This window comes from Terrapene carolina, unplaced genomic scaffold (genome assembly GCF_002925995.2).
Source record: "Terrapene carolina triunguis isolate 2854851 unplaced genomic scaffold, T_m_triunguis-2.0 Scaffold236, whole genome shotgun sequence".
NCBI classification, from domain to species: domain Eukaryota; kingdom Metazoa; phylum Chordata; order Testudines; family Emydidae; genus Terrapene; species Terrapene triunguis.
The window spans coordinates 15905282-15925465 of NW_020664587.1; the positions used below are offsets into that span (position 1 = coordinate 15905282).

At 39.5% G+C, this 20184-nt stretch overlaps 1 protein-coding gene across 1 annotated transcript in view; it reads left to right on the forward strand.

Annotated features, from left to right (window-relative positions):
• LOC112108702 (argonaute RISC catalytic component 3) overlaps nucleotides 1–3427 on the forward strand; it is a 49308-nt gene extending 45881 nt beyond the window's left edge. The window contains exons 17-19 of the mRNA XM_024202910.1: nucleotides 287–388; nucleotides 1818–2017; nucleotides 3094–3427. Coding sequence (XP_024058678.1) covers nucleotides 287–388; nucleotides 1818–2017; nucleotides 3094–3202 — 411 coding nt within the window. The 3' untranslated portion in view covers nucleotides 3203–3427. The remainder of the gene's footprint in view (nucleotides 1–286; nucleotides 389–1817; nucleotides 2018–3093) is intronic.
• The last annotated feature ends 16757 nt before the right edge of the window (nucleotides 3428–20184 follow it).

Genomic DNA, 20184 nt, shown 5'->3' on the forward strand with positions numbered 1-20184 from the left:
CTTCTGAAGGCAGGTGGAACTGAAAGTGCTGTTGATGCACCATGCTTAACTTTAGAGCGAAGAGGGGAGGGCTTTGTCCAAAGCAAACATCACAGGTCATTACATTTGCTTATTCCAAAGGGAGGGGTTAAGGTGAGGGCTCCATTCACTGAATGCTGTATACTCGAAATAGAATGTTGTGTGTTAAAGTTACGATTGGATGGCATAAGTACATCATAATTTTTTATTGCTTTATTTTCTAAAAAATTGACTAGCTAATATTGCTTTCATCAAAACCCCTCTGTAGGTTGGAAGAAGTGGCAACATTCCAGCTGGAACAACTGTAGATACAGATATTACACACCCATACGAGTTTGATTTTTACCTCTGTAGCCATGCTGGAATACAGGTAAGATACCTTCCTTTATAAACTAATACATATGGCGACAGCAAGTATTCTTTCCCTTTTTTGAAAATATGCGCGCGCACACACGCACACACACCTGTGTGTTAGACAAACATCTTCTTGTTCTATTTCCTTAAGAGCTGTGAAACCTGTCTCTGGGACCAGCACTACCAATGATTTACTTAACTGAGCTGTTAGGTACCTTTTATTTCCATAATCTGTTCTGATGTGAGGTCGGTTTATTTGAAGAGAAGTAATGAACCCTCCTCATATAAATTAGGAAAATAGAACACTGTTAAACATCTGTTTAGTTGTAATGAAATGAACATTGTTTACGTTTGAAAACTTGAATCAAGTTTTCAGATTGAAAGCAGCCTTGAAAATTAGTTGACTTAAGCCTAGACTGATGGTAAACTATAGGATAATGAAATTGAATCTAGCAGTTTGGTGGTATTGCCAGCAGTGCAATGGCAATCCAACTTAATGAGGAAAATTGCATCAAAATATTGAGTTCAGAAGAATGGAAAAAGTTAAACTCTTCAAAGTTTTAAGTTCTGTTCTTTATGAAATCTTTGACCAAATTGCAGGGAATTTTGGTGGAGTGCAGCAAGTATATTCTGGGTTTCTTTGGTTTGAATCACTGATTGCTCTAAACAAAGATAGGTACACCTCTACCCCGATATAACGCGACCCGATATAACACGAATTTGGATATAACGTGGTAAAGCAGCGCTCCGGGTGGGCGGGGCTGCACACTCCGGCGGATCAAAGCAAGTTCGATATAACGCGGTTTCACCTATAACGCAGTAAGATTTTTTGGCTCCTGAGGACAGCGTTATATCGGGGTAGAGGTATACTAGGATTGCCCTTCTCCCACCCTCCGGGATTTCACCCATCCTCCATGAGTTCTCAAAAATAATTGTTAATGGTTTCCAAGATTACTTCTGCTAGTACCTTTAGTACCCTAGGATGAATTTAATCAGACCCTGCCTGATAAATTTAGTTTACCCAAAGGAAGTAGGAGGCTGAGTTAATCATGGTTTATAAGTACTGTACCTACATGAGGAGGAGATTTCTGGTAGTGGTGGAGGAGCTGATAAATTTAGCAGCAACATAATAAGATCAAATGGCTTGGAGCTGAAGCTAGATAAATTCAAACTAGAAATAAGGTGCATATTTTTAAGTGGTAGTAACTAACAATTGGAACAATTTACCTAATGTGGTATGCATTCTGTCACTTGAAGTATTTAAGAGATCCTGTTGTTCAACCAGAAGTTATGGGCTAGATGTAGGAATTGCTAGGTGAAATTCTCTGGCTTGTATTATGCAGGAGGTTAGACTGGATAATCATAATAATTCCTCCTGGCCTTAAAGTCTGACTTGATACATATATGAGAGCCAGACAAGTGAACTGATATTCCCTTCTCCATAGGGTACCAGCCGTCCCTCACACTATCATGTTTTGTGGGATGATAACTGTTTTACTGCAGATGAACTTCAGCTGCTGACTTACCAGCTATGCCACACATATGTGCGTTGCACACGATCTGTTTCTATACCTGCACCAGCGTATTATGCTCACCTGGTAGCATTCAGAGCACGATACCATCTTGTGGACAAAGAACATGACAGGTAAATGAAAACACAGGTGTTTATATTTATATCCCCTTTCAGCCCTCAGCCCAAAACCCTTTCCATATTGTCAGGCTTTAGACTATCTGACTAGATCAGCAGTTCCCAAACATTTTCGTTGCATGACCTCATTTTCACATGTACTGCTTCCTGCAATCCCAGACAGCCTGGAGGATGCTGATTAAAAAAGGCATCATCCATGCAGCGTGGCCTCACACACGCCATTTGTGCAAGGTCATGCTGCATGGAGGACGCTATTTTGCTTTACAAAATGGCATTCTCTGCACAATGTGACCTTGCACACACATGGCGTGAGATCACGCTGCATGGACGGGGGTGCTGTTTTTGTAGAGCAAAATAGCATCCTCCGTGCAGCATGACATCGCATGTGCAATGCATGTGAGGTCATGTTGTGCAAAAGATGGCATCCTCCGCACGCCCAGGATTGCCACAACCCCATCTGTTGATGGTGGAGTGACCCCACTTGGGAACCACTGCTGTAGATGATACACACTGAGCAGTAGCTTAATTTATCACCTGTGGGACTGGTCTTCAAACACATTTCCTTACTACTACCACTATACATAAGCGTGTAGTGTGGTGTTCGCTTTCTATTATATAAAGAATTTAAAGTTTAAGAGTTTTTTAAAAAAGTTTTTGTTTAATTAACGTTGCATGGAGATGGGCCAAAAAACTCATGTGCATTAAAGTTCTAATCCTGAAACCAGAAATACTGCTGTGAATGCGGTGAGTGGTAATAATGCTTTGCACTTGTCTGAAACCTTAAAATGAAAGGAATTAAAGTGCTTTACAAACATTAAGCCTCAAAAGCACCAGGCAGGGTAAGAAGTAGTATACTTATTTTATGGATGGGCTATCTGAGCTGAAGGGACTTTCCAAAAGCCATGAAGTTGCTGAGAAAGCTGAGTAGAACCCCGGAGCTCTCACTGTATTTTGCTCTAAAAAATTGTCACATTCCCTTCTCGAGTGTTGAAATAATGCAGTGCTGGTAAATGATGGCAATTCAAATTGAAAGGGTTTCTGCTAGTTTTAATATTTCTCGCTTTGTCTTGCAGTGCTGAAGGAAGCCATGTTTCAGGACAAAGCAATGGGAGAGACCCACAGGCCCTTGCTAAGGCTGTACAGATTCACCAAGACACCTTACGCACCATGTACTTCGCTTAAATAAATCAATAAAATCGGAGCATACTCACTGAAAGGAAGAACTGAAAAATTAAGCCACATACAATGTATGTTTCCGGTGGGGTCAGTTTATGGGGTGCGCCTCCGATCACGCTGAAGCCGACACTGTGCAGGGGCAAGGGGCTAATCCTTAAATTGACACGTGGAGGATTGTTTACTTCATCGAGGAACACAGCACTATTATGCAATATGAAACCAGCCAACTGCTTTTTTGGGGCGGTCTTCTGTAGGAAGTGCCGTCGTCATCAGTTTTTTTTTAATTTCTTGTAGTCTAACCCTTTTATGCCTTTACCTCAAGTTGCTCGGCAGCACAACTATCTTTGCAAAAAAAAGTTAATGATGTAGTTTAAAAAAACCACAAACAACCTATAGAACAATCACCATGATTGTTGAGGGGGGAAGTGTGCAAAAAATAGCCTTTTTGTCTTTACCCCAACTCATTGAGGAGGCTTTCTCTCAATATTGCCATCAGCATTTGAATGGGAACATATCCAAGTACATTTCAATGTACAGCACTAACTAGAAAAAATTAGGGGAAGGGTTTTGCACACATTAGTCCATTAATCTGAACATAATTTAGCCAACTGCTGCCTTTGTGTCTTTCTTCACGGTTTGGAGTCCTCAACTCCAGTAGTTCCCTTTAAAAAAGCTAGTGGTGTCTGTGCAGCAGTAGTGATCCAAACTCTTCTTGCTCCCTGGTGAGTTTACTAAAGCTGCTGTTTTACCTTGTCCAGAAGTTTCAACTAAATCTCTATCTGGCAAGTCGTAAATATATTTTGAGCTTCATGCAAGATCAGATGTTCCTTGTTTTATGGGGTTACATGTAGTAAACACCAGAAACGAAACTTTAGAGTTGAGGTCTTTATTTGCTAGTTTACTTGCTGCCTCTCACACCTTAATGTGATTTCATATATATGTGTGTTTTTGAAGTTTAGCTTTTTCTTTTATATTTATTAGAATAATAATAATAATGCTTTAATTTAATTATTACAGAACATATGGGCAACATCAATTTTTATTTTTAGAAATGTAACCATGTTTATTTTAAAAAACAAACTGACAACTTGTTTTTGCTATCTTTTAGTGCAATAAGCCGTTCTAAAGGAAAAGTGTGTCCGTTTAGCTGTATTAAAGCGGCGTTTGTACCACTAACTGTGGGAGAATGGACACCTCCACAATTTTAAAAGGACAAAGTAAAAGCCTTAATTTCAAAAGGAAAGTTTTGTAGTCATCAGGAGTCATGCATGTTCCTTTTCTAAATCAAACCAGCTAAGAATAGCAAAACCTATGCTTCTAGGATTCTGCAAGCTTTAATATTGGCAATCAATGCAGTATTTTGATTTAACAAAGGAATTGTGTACATTTTGGGGTTTAAGAGACTGAAGTTATTTGAACTCAAGTGAAGACTTTTCATTGAAGATCCAGGTTTTCAGATGCTGTCTTAATGTCACTGACATTAATCATAAAAATGTCTTAAGAAGTTAATGAAGTTCTTAAGCATTTTTGCTTATTTCATTATAAGTGGCTTTCCTTTTAAAATTAAGGTGTTGGTGGCTTCATTTCACTTTACAAATAAATTAAGAGGGCTGGGATAATTTTAACAAGTTAAATCACTGAAATGTGAAACAAAACATTAATGGGACTTTTGTTCATTCCACTTTAAAGTTAAAACAAGTATTTTAAAGATGATAGAGATGAGCATGTATTCAGTACATCTGGGCATCGGGGAGTTTTGCACTTTGTAACCTCGTGAACTGCATTTTTGACTGTTTTATTTGCACTGGTTCATAGTATATATGCATATATATATATACTGCAGATTGTTTATATGGGCATTGCTGTTATCCCAGCCCTTCTGAACTCCACCTGCTCTTCACACGAAAACCAATGGATTGGTTTAAGTATCTCATTTGTTTCTTGTCATTCTCATGTAATCCACTATATTTGCCAATTTACTGTATTTTGAGCCTAAAATCTGAGCCCGTTTTGCTTCAACAGGCATGCATTTCCCCCATTTCTGCCAGAAAACTAAGTACTGTATTTTGTGCATTTGTACATTGTATTGAAATGTATGTAGTGCTGTTCACAACACTGTCTCAAAGCGCTTTACTAAATAGTTGGTGTATATACATATATATTTTTCTCCCAATATCAAGAAACATAATGCAAAGAAACTATTTTTTTGCAGAGTTAAAATTGCACTGGAAAGTCATGCTGGTAGGCAGTGTTCCTAGTGGCTCAGGAGAAAAGGGGACTATTCTAACAGATCTCTGTGTAGCCAACCAGCTCTTAGGAGTCTCTCTCATTGTTAGTGGGATTATATTCATTCATCAGTGGGACTGCAGATTCCTAACTGAAGTGTCCCAGTGTTCTCTGGCTGCTTCATGCACTTATCTTTCAGCTCCTTTGAATAAAACTGCTGCAGGGAGGCCAATATAATGAAATGATTGGAGCAAGATTGTTTCCAAACAAATCTCTCTCTCTTTTATTCTGTAACTTGTCAGTTTCCTCTTAGAAGAGCTCTAGCTAGTATACCCATTTATAAAAGGCCCAGGTTAGGCTTTTTACATAAGATTAATTTTTTTAAAATTGAAGGGGCTTTTTTAGAAAAACCTGCTTTACAAGGACTTTTTGTGAACTGGCATTTTGATGAAAAGCCCTTTTTTTAAAAAAAAGATATGGCCTTTAACTCTTCTTTTAAAGACACTATACAGTTTCCAGTCTGATTTGAAAGTTTGACATTACTTTGCTTGCTGCTTTCACCAAAAACTTAAAAAATATATATATAAAAAAATCCATTGGGGAAATGACTTCAAAAATGTTTGCTTAGCAGGCCAGTGTAACTGGTTTTCATGTGAAGAGAAGTTGGGAGTTTTAATCTCTATATTCTTAGTTTTGCAAATGTCTACAAAAGTGCCGATACGTATATTTGTATTATAATATCAAGTTACTGGCGTTGTGAGGGCCACACGTTTATGATACTGTAGCTGCTATATTTATTTAAATGGAGACGGACAATTACTGCACTAGGAAATGAGGAGATGAGCAGGAACCAAGGCTTAGAGTTAGATGCGGTATCTCGTTTTTCAGAAGAAAATTAACAGTGTGAAATATCAAGTGTAACAAAGGGTGCTGTCATTTTAATTGAGATTAAATAGCCAGATATTCTTCCTTTGTCTAAAGACTTATATATATTTTGATGTTTGCAGTTTAGGGGGTGGGGGGATAAATGGTACCTCATCTGTGGTGGCAATTTCCAGTATATTTTCACAGGAGTATATGGATTTTTTATTTTTGTACCTGCTCTCCTTTAAAGAAAAGTTTTCTCAAGTTTTATGTGCTTTTTAGAGAAATCTCGAGTGCAACACGCATTATCCCTTTATCTTTCCAGGAGCACTCTGTATATAGCCCAAACAGGGATATGGGCAAAGGCTGACAGTTCCATTTTGCGGAAACATTGGCCTCATTTGTGCATACATCTGTCTAAAACAGTTGTTCCCAATCTTCTGAGACACTGTACCAGTTTACCAAACTAAGACCTTACCTTGTACTAACAAGTGCCACTAACCTCCCAAACAATGGGGGCATACACTTGGGCACCCAGCACAAAATTTGGGGTGGGCAACCAAGGATACTAGCTACACACACCTGAAATAACAATACTGGTACATGTACCAATGTTTAGGAACCACTCTCCTAGAAATGGCAGTGCTTCTCTGAAGCTTAACAGAAGGGTTTTTGATAATGGCAGTTACTTTAAATATGTGATCTAGTGATTAGTGGGTCCAACGTTGGAAAGAAAGGTTGAGAATTTTTAGTAGTTTGAATCGTTAAACTCTTGCAGCATCTGCTAACAGCACAACTGACAACTCCACTCAAACAAAGCAGCTTTGATTTGTGGGGCACTTCCACTGTGGCCATTTTACTCAGGATTGTTAGATGGCTGTCAAATGTTAAACCATTTAGTTGAAATTATGCAAAGGTTATTTTCCCTAGGATTCATTTTGGGATGCTTTTCGAAGGTAGTTTAGCCCTTGTAACAGCTTTCAAGTTGAAATGGATTCCTGAAGGTTGTCAGTCAAATTCTTTCAAGATGCCATTGGTCCTAAATTGTTTCCATGTCTTCTTTTTGTGCAGATACTTGTCTGATCAATGTTTAGGCACAGGATGTTAGATGAATAATCACGCTCTATACACATCCTAGCTGCTTGCTTGTTTTCTACTAGTGCTCAATAGTGTGAAATTTCCAAGCTTCAATTTCAAAAGGATGAGGCCTTTCTGGATTTACATTTTACTCGTACCTTGAGACTTGTCCGCCTTTGATATGTTCTCAGTTTTGTCAGCTGATGGGATATAACCTTTCTCAAAGCACTTTTCGTAACCGAGGAATCAAAGAAGCTCTGATTATATACATTGAAACCCTAACTTTTCATTTCCAATCAGTCGTCTTGAAGTTTCTTTTCATGCCAGACAAATGCTCCGTCAGCTGCAGTTTTGTGGAGTAGACGTGGCTGCCACTGGCCAGTTAATTTTATCAGATAGAAAATCCATGTAGATGTCAAAGGGACAAATATTCCTGGCTTACTTTCCTACCCAAAGATAGTACTTGAATTTGACATTGTGTATGAGATATCATTTGTGTTTTGGCACATCTTTTAATTATAAAAACTTCACTTAGCCAATTCACTCAGATATATATTATTTTTGTAAAAATGAAAAAGATTATTAAGGTTAAGGTGAGCGCTAATCTCAGTGTTTTCTGCTAGTAGAAAATCTTCGTAACTTTACAATAGTTGTGAGGTGTGAATCTGATGTGTACAGGACCCTATGTTTTATCTATCTAGCAGAGTCCCAAGAATACAATCACTAAAACACTGAGGTTTAAAATTAGTTTGTGGCCTGAGCAGCCAAAGGCACCCATGGGAAGCAGTGGGGGTGGAGGGTAGGTGAAGGTTTGCAAAGAAGCAAACCAATGTAGCATCACTGTTACAGAAATGAGGGAGTTGGTGGAGAGACTCCATACCAATCACCTTTCCAGCCATGTGCCCCTGACTGTTAGAATTCTGTCTGAGATCCCCTCATCCTAACATGGGTAGTTCATTGTAGTGTCCTGTTAAAGCAAAGCAGTTCCACTGTTAAAACTTGGAGCAATTTTTAATTTTTTTTTAAAGCTAGACAGTCCTCAGAAAGTGCCTTTTCAGAAGATGGTGCTGTAGATTTTTATGTTCAAATTGTAAATGGCTGAAAATTTGAGAAAAATTATTGAAAATGCCAAGTGTTTGGTATCATTTTATGTACCTTCAAGCAGCAGTTTCTGAGTCAGGACCAAGAATAATCAAGGAAGGGTGTATTCAGAAGGAGGGAAAGGTATTGAGGAACGATCACCAAATTCAACTTGTAGGCTTGAAGTAGTTTGGATTTTATTTAATGTAACTAACCACTTCCTGTTTTAGGAGGATGCATGGGGTGGGGTGGAGGAAAGGGGGAGAAAAAGCACAGGACACTTCAGGCAGTGGTGTAGTTAATATTTAAATGGGATCATAGATGATAAAAGGACATGTCCTCATTTTTGGAGATGGAGCAGGTTCACAGAGATGAAGTAAAATTCTCTGGGGGCTTATAACGAGATAGTATATCCTACTTTGAGCAGACTTCACACAACCTGTATTTTAAGAGAGTAATGTTTACATGCTAATTGAACTTCTGATGACTTAATAGGGACTTTTGATAATCTAAGTGGTAAACATGTTTGGATGATTGTTGGTGCCCTGTTTTCACTGTGCTAAAAGATGTTGTGGAGCCGCTGATGACTTTGGTGAGCATTCCTCCAGTCAGGAAGAGTTGTAGACTAGACTAATAAACACTGCACCTCAGTAACCTTGTAATGCTGCATAAAGTAATAATAATAGCAAAGTTCTGCCTTGATTTCACTGTAATGTGCTTACACATGCCTGCAAAAATATACACACAACTTTCATTTTTGTAATGCCTTAATAGCAGTTAAAATATTTTTTTTTAAAGATGAGGTTTGTCCTTTATTGTGGTGTTTCCGTATATTTATTGGTAATTTGTGTAGTTTCATGTTTGGCCTGAATGTTGCTTTTTAACACTTTTTTTTTTTTTATTTAGGAGGGAGTTGTTTCTAGGTGTCTTTTTCTTTGTGAAATCATAACTTTACTAATGATTGAGGAGAAACTGAATGAAATGAAGTGATCAGGACATAAGACAGACTACATTGGTAGCTGGATTTGATTTAGAATTCTAACGTGCCCTTTTCTGTGTTCAGTTTATTACTGTAAATCCAGTACTGGTCTTTAATAACATGTAAAACATATTTCTAGATCTGATAATAATGGTCTCTTGATGATATTAAGCAAGATGTTTTCAAGTGTCAGAAACATTAACATGAGACTCCCACTTCTACTGATAAATGGCAGATTTGCTGGAATTGGTTTATTCAGTAAGTCTACCAATATTTCTAGTATGTTTAAGCAGTGTCAGCACCTTTATTTTACATATTAATTTGGAATTGCTCACTTAAGTTCAAGTAATTAGGCTATTCAAATTGTAACGTGGGGATAGTGATCCTTGCTTGAACTTTTAGGTCTTTAGGGAAAAAGAGCACTGTCAGGTTAATCCGTAATTAAAAATACTTGCTTATTACTTAATGTAGGTTATAAAAATGAATTTTAAAGATCTAACTTATTTTTCTCTATTTTTGCTGTCTCTTGCTTCTGATTCAACTTAAACTAATTAATTTCTTTGTCTATAGTAACTTTATAGTCAGAGCAATATTGGCATTTAAACCTTCCTCTGCAGTGATTCAACCTAAACTGTTTTTTCTTTTAAATCTTAAATTCCTGAAAGCATTTCTTGTTTAGGTTTTATTAAAGTTTATTCCACAAAACCTAAATTCAGGGCCAAAACTACCTTACTTTTGTCCCGTTAGGAACACCCATACCTTTATTTTACTGATTGAAAAGGACCAAAAATTCTTGTTCCATCATTTTTTCATGCGATGGTAGACCCTGCATTTTTCCCCATTGCTCATAGCCAATTTCATATGACTTTTAACCAATCCAAAAGTTGTTGAGATCCAGTAAGATTTCAGTTCTTGTCCTCTTTGCTTTCCATACTTTGTAAATATGGCTACAAAAGTCTAAAGAGACTTAATAATTTAAATTTGGGGATATTGTTTTTATTGGGCACAAACCCTTACTAATCAGTCATACCTGGATTAAGATGTACTGTGGCATATGTATGTAATTACAGTAGATCTGTATTACTCAGCGGCAAGCTTGTGATGTTTTAAAACATCCAGTTTAAGCTTAAACTGAAAAATTGCTGATGGTGCAGACACTCCCATGAAATATTTTCAGTAGGAAAAATAATCTAGTGCATATATCTAGTTTTAATTCATCCTCCTTGCTGAGACTTGGTGAGTGAACATTTTCTGGAATAAATTGTATTGTTCATAGCCGGTTGTGCTGGGGTGAATGATTAAACCAAACTGACTGAATTATATGTCAGGAATCTGTCACTTTTCTTTCCTATATTACTGAAGTAGAGAACAGATGGCAGTGATGAAAGTCGCATCAAACCAACAATAGAGAGCTGTCAAAAGCAATGCAAAGGGGAAATTAGTGTTTATATTTAAAACAGCGTAAGCAATGGAAAGCCAAAGTTTCTGCAAGAACGACGTGCAGCTCAGAACCTTGTGAACCTGTATTTTCATGTCTAGTTCACCAAAAGGAAAAGCCTCTTGCATTTGGCCACTTTAAAAACAAGGGAGGGGAAAAAAGCTTTTTTTTCAAATGAGTGCTTGTGTTCCTGCTACCACATAAGCATGCAGAGAAGCAGCTAGTAATGCCCTTAGGTGCTGTACATTTGAATGTAAAATTATACAGAGCAGCATTTTTATTTTGCTTTTACCTAAACACTGCTACTTTAAATACTTAGTTAAAATCCAATACATTGATGCTGTTTGAAACCATACAGCCAAAAGATTTCATGGGTAAGACCATAAAATTTAATTACTGTTGTAGGTTGTTGGCCACAGTCTTCAGCAGCTGCTACTGCAGTGTGCACAGCCATCCAGAGACAGAGCAGTCAGTTGCAGTGTTCATCTTCCGTGGCATTGCAACTGGTGTTATCCATGTTCAGCTTTTAACATACCTTCCCTTTTCCCCTAAACAAGCTCACTCACCATACTATGCCCACATGGAATATCCATTTCTATCTGCAACAGTCTTGTTACCCTTTGGAAAACAAGGGTTTAGTTATTGGACTAGTGAGTGTTAAGGCAATGAGTGATGGTTTGTGGTGAAGCAACTGCTAATAGAGAAACCCAGGAAGGGTTTAAACAGAAGTTAGTAGGGTAAGCTGCATTCTGCTCTGGTTCTTGAGGGAATTGGTAGGAATCTCAAAAGGTGATTTGAGCACACTTGAAACGTTTGTCTTGCAGGAATTATTTGAGCTGATATTGAGAACCCAGCAGGCAAGAAGCTGGAAGACAATTTACACTTGCAGCATTCCCAAATAATTGATATGCTATGGTTAAGATTTTCATGCGCTAAACTTAAAACAGAGATCCTTCTTTAATTTTCCTTAGCCCACTGTTACAATGCTAATATTTTAAAATGTTCATGTCCCTTTTTTTGTTAAGGAATGTGCACTCTGAATGGGATTACGCATGAATTTATAGTTTGTTACCCTTTCAGGTACCTTTTTGAACTAGTTTTTAAGCAGTACTGATATCTAACATGCATAGTTCAGTGGTAGATTAGCAGTTTCTTCTACAAAATGTAACCTAGATGTTAGTCTCCCTTTCTCTGCCTATTCAGAATAGCCTCACCTGCCTTTACTTAAAGATTGCCATCCAGTGGTGTCTTCGCTATTTACAGTGCATCTGCACCATTCACACACTTGCTTGATTTTTTTTGGAGTCCGGTTGTTTTTTTTCCTGGCAACTGAGAGGGACACTTAAGAATGTGGTATAATGAACGTAGGAGAGCAACGAACTGGCCTGATTTAAGTGGAAGCCTTTTGGTGAAAATGTGATGGCACAGTTATCTCTGCAAAAATTTATTTTGCCAGCAGCTGAAGTGGGGTTGGTCCATATAAAGAATTTGGTTATGTCTTGGGTGTGCAAGGTTTTAGCAAAGTGACATGAGAAGAAAAGTACCTTCACTTCTATACCAAGGTACTAATCTAGAGCAGATCTGTGTATACTACATGCTGTGCAAAAGCACTTACCTGTACCTGTTTCACCATTGAGTTCTGGATGCTAGTTTTTAGGGTTGAAGGTGCAGGGAAAGTTTCAGATGGACCATACTGAAATAATGTTGAGACCGTGGCATGGCACTCCAGAATTCAAATTCTTGCTGTGACATGAACTTCCTCTCTCTCTGGGTTAGTCACTCTGCCTCAGTTTCACCATCTGTAAAATGTGGATAATAACTTACACTGATTTGTGAGGACTAAGTATACATGTTTTGAAGATGAGTAATGCTATAGAAGTACTAAATTATTAATACACCTAAATTGAGGTATCTTTTGTAAATTTTGATCTCCGTTTATCAGTCCTGTATTTTGTTTAACGTTTCTCCCATCTGCCTGCTCTAGGGGTGCAGACACCATGGACCCGAGTTGTGGTCTTTGTGCACACGTCTTATCTGCTCTGGGAGTTACCCCGCTGGGAAAGCCAGCGGTACTGGTCTATAATACTGACTTTGTACCTGTCATTTTTCTGACAACAGGATTGGTTTTTGTTGCAAGGTGGTCGGTAAGAGGGAAAAGTCTATGTAAACACAGATTTGCAAGAATAGCAATTAAAATATAGAATTATTGGCCAGTAAACTTGCTTTTTGTCTACATTTGCCCAACTGTGGAAGTCTCTTTGAACAGATTATTTATTTATTTTATTTTTTAAACACCCAGTTCTTTACAATAGAAAATACAGGTTGTACAAGGTTCTGTTCATTTTGGCATATCAGCCAGTCAATTTTCCATTGGAGAGGTGGATAGTGCCAGATTTGAAGAAGGTTTTTGAAATTCTGTGGTCATGTGGTAAATTAAAAACATGGAAAGGTTAGGGCTGCTGTGCCAGGCAAGTAAAGTGACATTAAAAGATTTCATTAAGTGATAGGAAGGCTATTAGAAGGAAGACAGTTTAGCCTTTTGATGTCAGGTAACTTGGCTGAATGTTGGCTTCATTGGGCTGTTCTGTTTTGTGGACCCTAATATAACCCTTTCCACCTTGGTTGTAGGTTTTACTGTGTTTTGGGCACACTTTGTTAATGAGGAAAGTGTACTCATTTCTCCAAGTGAAGCTTTGCAGCGTTGACTCTGGCTTTGTTAAATGTTTACCTGAAGATAAGTGCTGCTCCTTAAAATATTACTTTTCAGCTCAGTTCTGCAGACGGTAACGATTTTAAATGTATAGCCTCTGGGTACAGTAACTGTACTGATCAAAACCAATCTTCTGTTGCTGGCATTCACTGAGCAGGGTTCTCCCATATGATTAGCAGTACTGCTGTACAGTAATTTGGCTCTCTTGTTTCACATGTCAGGTGATAAAATGAGTATTGGGCTCACAGGGTGTAGATTCATTTGACAGGGAGATCCTTATTTCCCTTGGTGTGAACGGTTAGGCTTTCCAGCACGGACTGCTCATGGATAAATAGCATTGGCATTCTGTGTGGGTAAGTGGTGACTGCTCAGTACCACAGGGCTATGGGGGTGGTTGGCATAGCTATGAGCATTGTCTATCAGGCATTACTTTAAAGGTTTCACTGTAATATGTAGTCATTGGCTATGTCTGTACTTGGAGCTGGGGGCGTGATTTTCAGTTTGAGGTGACATACTTGTGCTAACTCTCATTGAGCTAGTGCACTAAAAATAGTAGTGTAGCATTGATAGTACGAGTAGCAGCATGAGCTAGTTGCCCAGAGTACAAACCTGCTTGGACCCTAGGGCTGTGTACTATTTTTCACATGCTAGCTCAATGACACGAGCATGAGTATATCTGCTTGAGCTGGGAATCAGTCTCTCCCCTCTCCCTTGCCCCCCAGCTCCATGTGTAGAGATGGTCTTAATGTGTGTCTCTTCAGTTATGGGCCAATATGACTATTAATATGTCTTCAGAGAATGGCAAATCATGTGGCATAGTGTGCACCTTGAAGATTATTACTAATCAACACATGTTTAGGTATAAGACTACTGGAAGCAGTGGTGTGTATATATAAATGTTACATGTGTATAATACTGTGTACTTAAATAAAGAGAATATTTGTGCTACTTGGAATTCCTTTTTGGAATAAAGGGTTGTTGTTTTTTAACAGACCATTCCAGTGGTTTGGAATTCTCTTATACATTTATGTCTCACACACACACTCTTCCTCTTTCTGATATGCTGTTAACTGCTCCCTTCTGTTTTGGTGCTACCATTGCTTTATGCAAGAAATAGAATGTGTTCTAACCATGAAGACAATGCCTATTTTTAAAAGAAAAAGGGGTTTATCTCAAGAAAAAAAGAGTTGCGATTTGAAACATTGCACAAAATAGATTGTAGGCGGATGACAAATGCATTGGTAAAAGCTTTTTTATTTTTACTTTTTAACCATCTTGACCGTGTGTGCCTATTTGTATTGCGGATGTGGGCTGCAACTATTTGGGGTGGGAGGGAGTTGATACGTGTTAGTATGGTTTGAAATGTAATGCTAACCAGAAGCAGTGTCCCCTCCCCCTCTCCTTTTTCCAAACAAACTGTTCTTGCCAAAATTTTCTACCTATCACAACTTTTGCTTTTTTTCCAGCACAGTAAAATATCATGACATAACTTCTGTCCCACTATTACTTCCCTCTGCTAGCCACCTGTAATCTCTCTAGAATGGTATAGAATATACATAAAGTCATTAGATCTTTCTTTTGGCTTTAAAAAAATAAAATCAAGTTGGGTATATTGTAAACCTACTTTAATCATTTGAAGATTAAATTTTGTTTTGAAATACATGTAATGTACTATTTAACCTTATTTTAATACTTGCATTCTTTTAGTTTTTTTCCAAAACGTCTGTGAAAATGAATGGAGGTTGCAGTGCAGGTCTGAATCTGAAAGGACATAGGACCAGATGATACCTTGAGGGAATACTAAACATGACTGCCAAACCTTTGTCAGAGAGAATGTGATTTTACTTTCAGACTTCTATAACTTTTTATTTAGTGCTATTCAATGAAAAATAGCTGGAATTATAAGACATCCTTAAGTTGATATAAAATTGAAATGTGCATAAATTGGCAATTTAAATAATTTCTCCACAAACTAATAAAATGGTATGGGGGTATGGTGATGATATCAGAGTTTTTTGGCACTGTTTATGCACGTGCTGAATACCCAGATACGTATTGTGGTGTCAGCTGAAGGCTCAGAATAAGAGGTGAACAGAAAGCAAGCAAGGTTCTGAAAGTAAAATGCTTGTGTGCAGATTTTCAGTGGTGAATGTTGTACCTTCGGTTAAATCATTGTCTTTTGCAAAAATGTATTCTGTCTGTGGTTGAGATTAAAAGGACAAGTTTTTGATTTTTGTTTAACCTTCTGTCGCTCACAATACTTGCATTGTGAAATTCAGTCATGGAACTCTTTCTGAGCCAAAACTGTCACCAAAGTTTTCTGTGACAGATTCCACTCCTCTCTTTCTGCCATTCTCTATACTGGAAGGACTCTATGTTGTGTTTGTTTTTACCTTTTTAAAAATTTTTTATTGGTTTTAGTGTCGCTTTGCTTCAGTTTGAAGTGTAACTTTCACTAATAACTGCAATAAAAAACAAGCTTTGCTCCAAACTTCACTGCTGTGTCCATAACTCAGTTTATTTTGTCAAATCTTCCAACATGTTCGGAAGTATGTAGACAATGAATTACAGAATTAGAAAGCAGATTTTACCTAACCAGTATCATGGGGGAGGGGCGAAGGAGTATTAGAAGTAGGGGCAGACGGTTGGGAGGAATCCTAGTACACCTCTACCCCGATATAACACGGTCCTCGGGAGCCCAAAATCCCTACCACGTTATAGGTGAAACCCCGTTATATCGGGGTAGCGGCGGCAGGGCTCCAGCAGTGATTTAAAGAGCCTGGGGTTCTAGCCGCGGGGAGCCCCGGGTCCTTTAAATCACCACCCAAGCCCTGCTGCCAGAGCGCCGGGGTAGCAGCGGCAGGGCTCCGACTGTGATTTAAAGGGCCCGGGGCTCTCCCCGCAGCAGCCGGAGCCCCGGGCCCTTTAAAGTGCCGCCCGAGCCCCGCTGCCGGAGCCCCGGGGTTACAGCGCTATATGCGAACCTGTGTTATATCGGGTCGCATTATATCGGGGTAGAGGTGTTGTCAAGGCTGGATCCCCACTTTGAACTTTAGGGTTCAAATGTAGAGGCCTGCATGAAAACTTCTAAGCTTATCTACCAGCTTAGCTTTGGTCCGCTGCCACCATCACAAGAATTCCCTCCCTGGGAAGCCTTGAGAAACCTTTCACCAATTCCCTGGTGAACACAGATCCAAACCCCCTTGGATCTTAAAACAAGGAGAAGTTAACCATCCCCCCTCCTTCCTTCCACCCTCCTTTCACCAACTCCTGGTGAATACAGATCCAAACCCCCTTGGATCTTAAAACAAGGAGAAATCAATCTGGTTCTTAAAAAAGAAGGCTTTTAATTAAAGAAAAAGGTAAAAATCATCTCTGTAAAATCAGTATGGAGAATACTTTACAGGGTAATCAAACTTAAAGAGCTCAGAGGACCCCCCTCTGTCTTAGGTTCAAAGTACAGCAAACAAAGATACACACTCTGGTAAAAAGGTACATTTACAAGTTGAGAAAACAAAGTAAATCTAAGACGCCTTGCCTGTCTTTTACTTACTAGTTTGAAATAGGAGAGACTTGTTTAGAAAGATGGGGAGAACCTGGATTGATGTCTGGTCCCTCTCAGTCCCAAGAGCGAACCACCCCTAAAACAAAGAGCACACACACAAACCTTTCCCCCCCCAAGATTTGAAAGTATCTTGTCTCCTTATTGGTCCTTCGGGTCAGGCGTCAGCCAGGTTACCCGAGCCTCTTAACCCTTTACAGGTAAAAGGATTTGGAGTCTCTGTACACAGAGAGCTGTTACCCTTCCCTTCATAGTTATGACAGGTGTATTGAATAAATGACCCCTGTTATCAGTTTTAAGAATACTCAAAATTGTAATCGATAAGGAATTGAAATACGTCTTCAGTTTTTCAGTGCTGTCACTTTTTTCAAATCAGATTAACACTTCTTTTCTTGCCAGGAGCACCTTGCAACAAGGACCATGTCTTTTGTACAGAAAATAGCACAATGGATCCCTGATCCTGATTTCTAGCCTATCCCCACACGCTATACAAAATCCCTTCCGTGTAGAACCTAAAGGCATGAGGTGGCTGTTAGTGTTATCGCTGGTACCTTTTAGGACCAGGGCTTTCTAGAAATGTTCGGGAAGGTGACAGAGTGTGGTGGTATGGAAGGTGGCACAGTGTCTGAAGTGGGGGCAGGCAAAGGGAGTGAAGTGAGAAGAGAAATGGGAGCATCTAGAGTGGGAGGGAGGTTTAGACATTTGTGAGGGAAGAGGTGGGCAGGAGCAGAGCTGGGAAGAGCTTTGAAGGGTAGGGGCAATCTGAACTTTGTATGGAAAAAGAGGGGACCCTGGGTGCAGAGATTCAGGGAAGGAAGGTGGTCGGAACAAGGGGAGGGGAAGGTGCTGTCAGCACAATGGATAGGCTGAACACAGAAAGATGAACTAGGTGCTGCTTTTCCTTTTCACCTTACCTCAGTTACACCACAGCTTTCTGATGTGCAGTGACTTAGGCAGATCATGCAGCAATGGCCTTCCTCAGAGCTCTCCAGCGACACCATGAAAACATTCCTGCTGCAGGAGGGCTTGAGGAGAGGAGTTATTCATTTGTAATGCTGTAGCACCTAGGAGCCCCAGTAATGGGACAGGACCCTATTGTGCCAGGCGCTGTACAAATACAGAACAAAAAGATGGTCCCTGCCCCAAAGAACCTGGTTGCTCCACCATTCACTGATGTTCAGAACCCAACAGACTTATGTCTACACAGAGAAGAGATGAATGCCTAGTCTACACCTAAGACTTCAGTATAGGCAGCCGCAGTGTCGGCTACACCCACACCCAAGTACGGTGTAGGGACAGTTTTCAAAAGTAAGACCATGGGGTTCTTAAACTTTTTTTTTTTAAGGCAAAGTTATGATAAAATGTTAACATACTACATTACTACATATCGTACATTACTTATTACTTATTCAGGATCAGGTGAATATTCAAATAACTAGGCTAAAGATTCAGGCTTGTTGGCGGGGAAGCCATCATCCTTTTGAGTATGCTAAAAAGGGTGACCACATTTCTAAATACCTAGCCTCATTTGGCGCTTCTCTTGTGTACATTCTTGGTGTGAAAGTTTTTCCATTCGAAGGACTGTCCATATTTTACTATACCACAGTTCCATTGAGGAAGTCACATTTTTCCAATAATGTGCAATACAATAAAAAAAATAAAGAAATTAACGTCATTCTGTTTTAAAATGTAAATCCTTCACTGCAACATTAAGTAAACAGCTCGGGAGATTGCTAGGAAGCTGGCATTTTGTCATCAGATGAATGTTCTCCAAAGCATCCAATTCCTGGACACAACTGCCAGGTGTGTAAGTACGTTCTCCTTTCCTTGCAATCCCTCCAGCATAGCACCTCTTTAGTATAACAAAAATATGATGAATATTAACTGGAGTCAAATGCCATCTATACAGTAATATATAGTTTTGTTTTGAGCTACACAACTTGAAGATGTATATCTCTTTTCCGATACAGAGATCCACTCATCCAGATCAGTTTTTGTCCAAATCCCTCTCCCAGCTTTTCGTCTGGGTTGTTTTCTTACAATTTTTTTCAACCAAAATTGTATATATCTTAGAAATTAAACCTTTTTGTTCCAGGTTGCTCCTGGGTCAACTCCTCAAATGTGGTTTTAAAGGTCTAGATAGAGGTTTCTTGTATCCAGATTTTACAAAACATTTGCCTTGTAAATGTTGAAAATATGGGATCTTTATATTACATGTCTCAGTAGGATTTAAAATCAGGACCCCGGAACTGCTGTCCAAAGTGAGTAATCTCCATTCTTCCCCACAACCAATAGTCACTGTGGTATTTCCTAAGGCTTTTCTGTAAGTGAGCTTTCCCTGGTGCACCTGAGCCTCTGAGTTCTCTACTTTCTCAGATGATGCCCCCTTCCCCAGACTCCTTGCTGTCCTCTCACCAACCCCACCCAGAACCTCTGAGTTGCACCAGATCCCACCTCCCGCTTTCTCCTGCAATCCCAGATCCGAAACAGTTGGGCCTGAAGCACTGAGGCCTTTCTCTCCTTACATCCCCTTGTTGCTATGGCTCTCATTCCCTGTAAACAAAAAGAAAAAGCCTCCGATTGGCTCCTGGTGAGGATGGTTGCCTGGCAACCCTCCAGAGCATGCTTAGCAACCACTAATACAAAAAAAAAAAAAAAAAAACCCGCACACAACCAACCACTCAGCAGTGGGAGGCAGAAACTCCAGAGTCAAGGAAGGAAGGGGGTAAGTTGCTCTGACTTGATTCAGTGTGAGGAGCCAGGTGCCATGGCCTTGCTGTGGGGGATCCAGGAGCTGGGCTTTGTGCAGTGTGTCTGAGATTTCTCAGGCCTTGTACTTTTGGGGGGGCGGGGGGAGGAGGAGGGAGTGTGTGTGTGATACCTCCCTTCTGTGTTCCTTGGCTGTAGCACTCTCAGCCCAGAAAGTGTGAAGCCTTCTCCTGTGTTTCTCTGGGGTTTTCACTATAATTTGCTCCATGTAATTTGATCCCCTCCAACGTGTCCTGCAGCTTCGAGGCCTTTGTGTGGCCTCTTCCCTCCCCAGCTCAAGGAA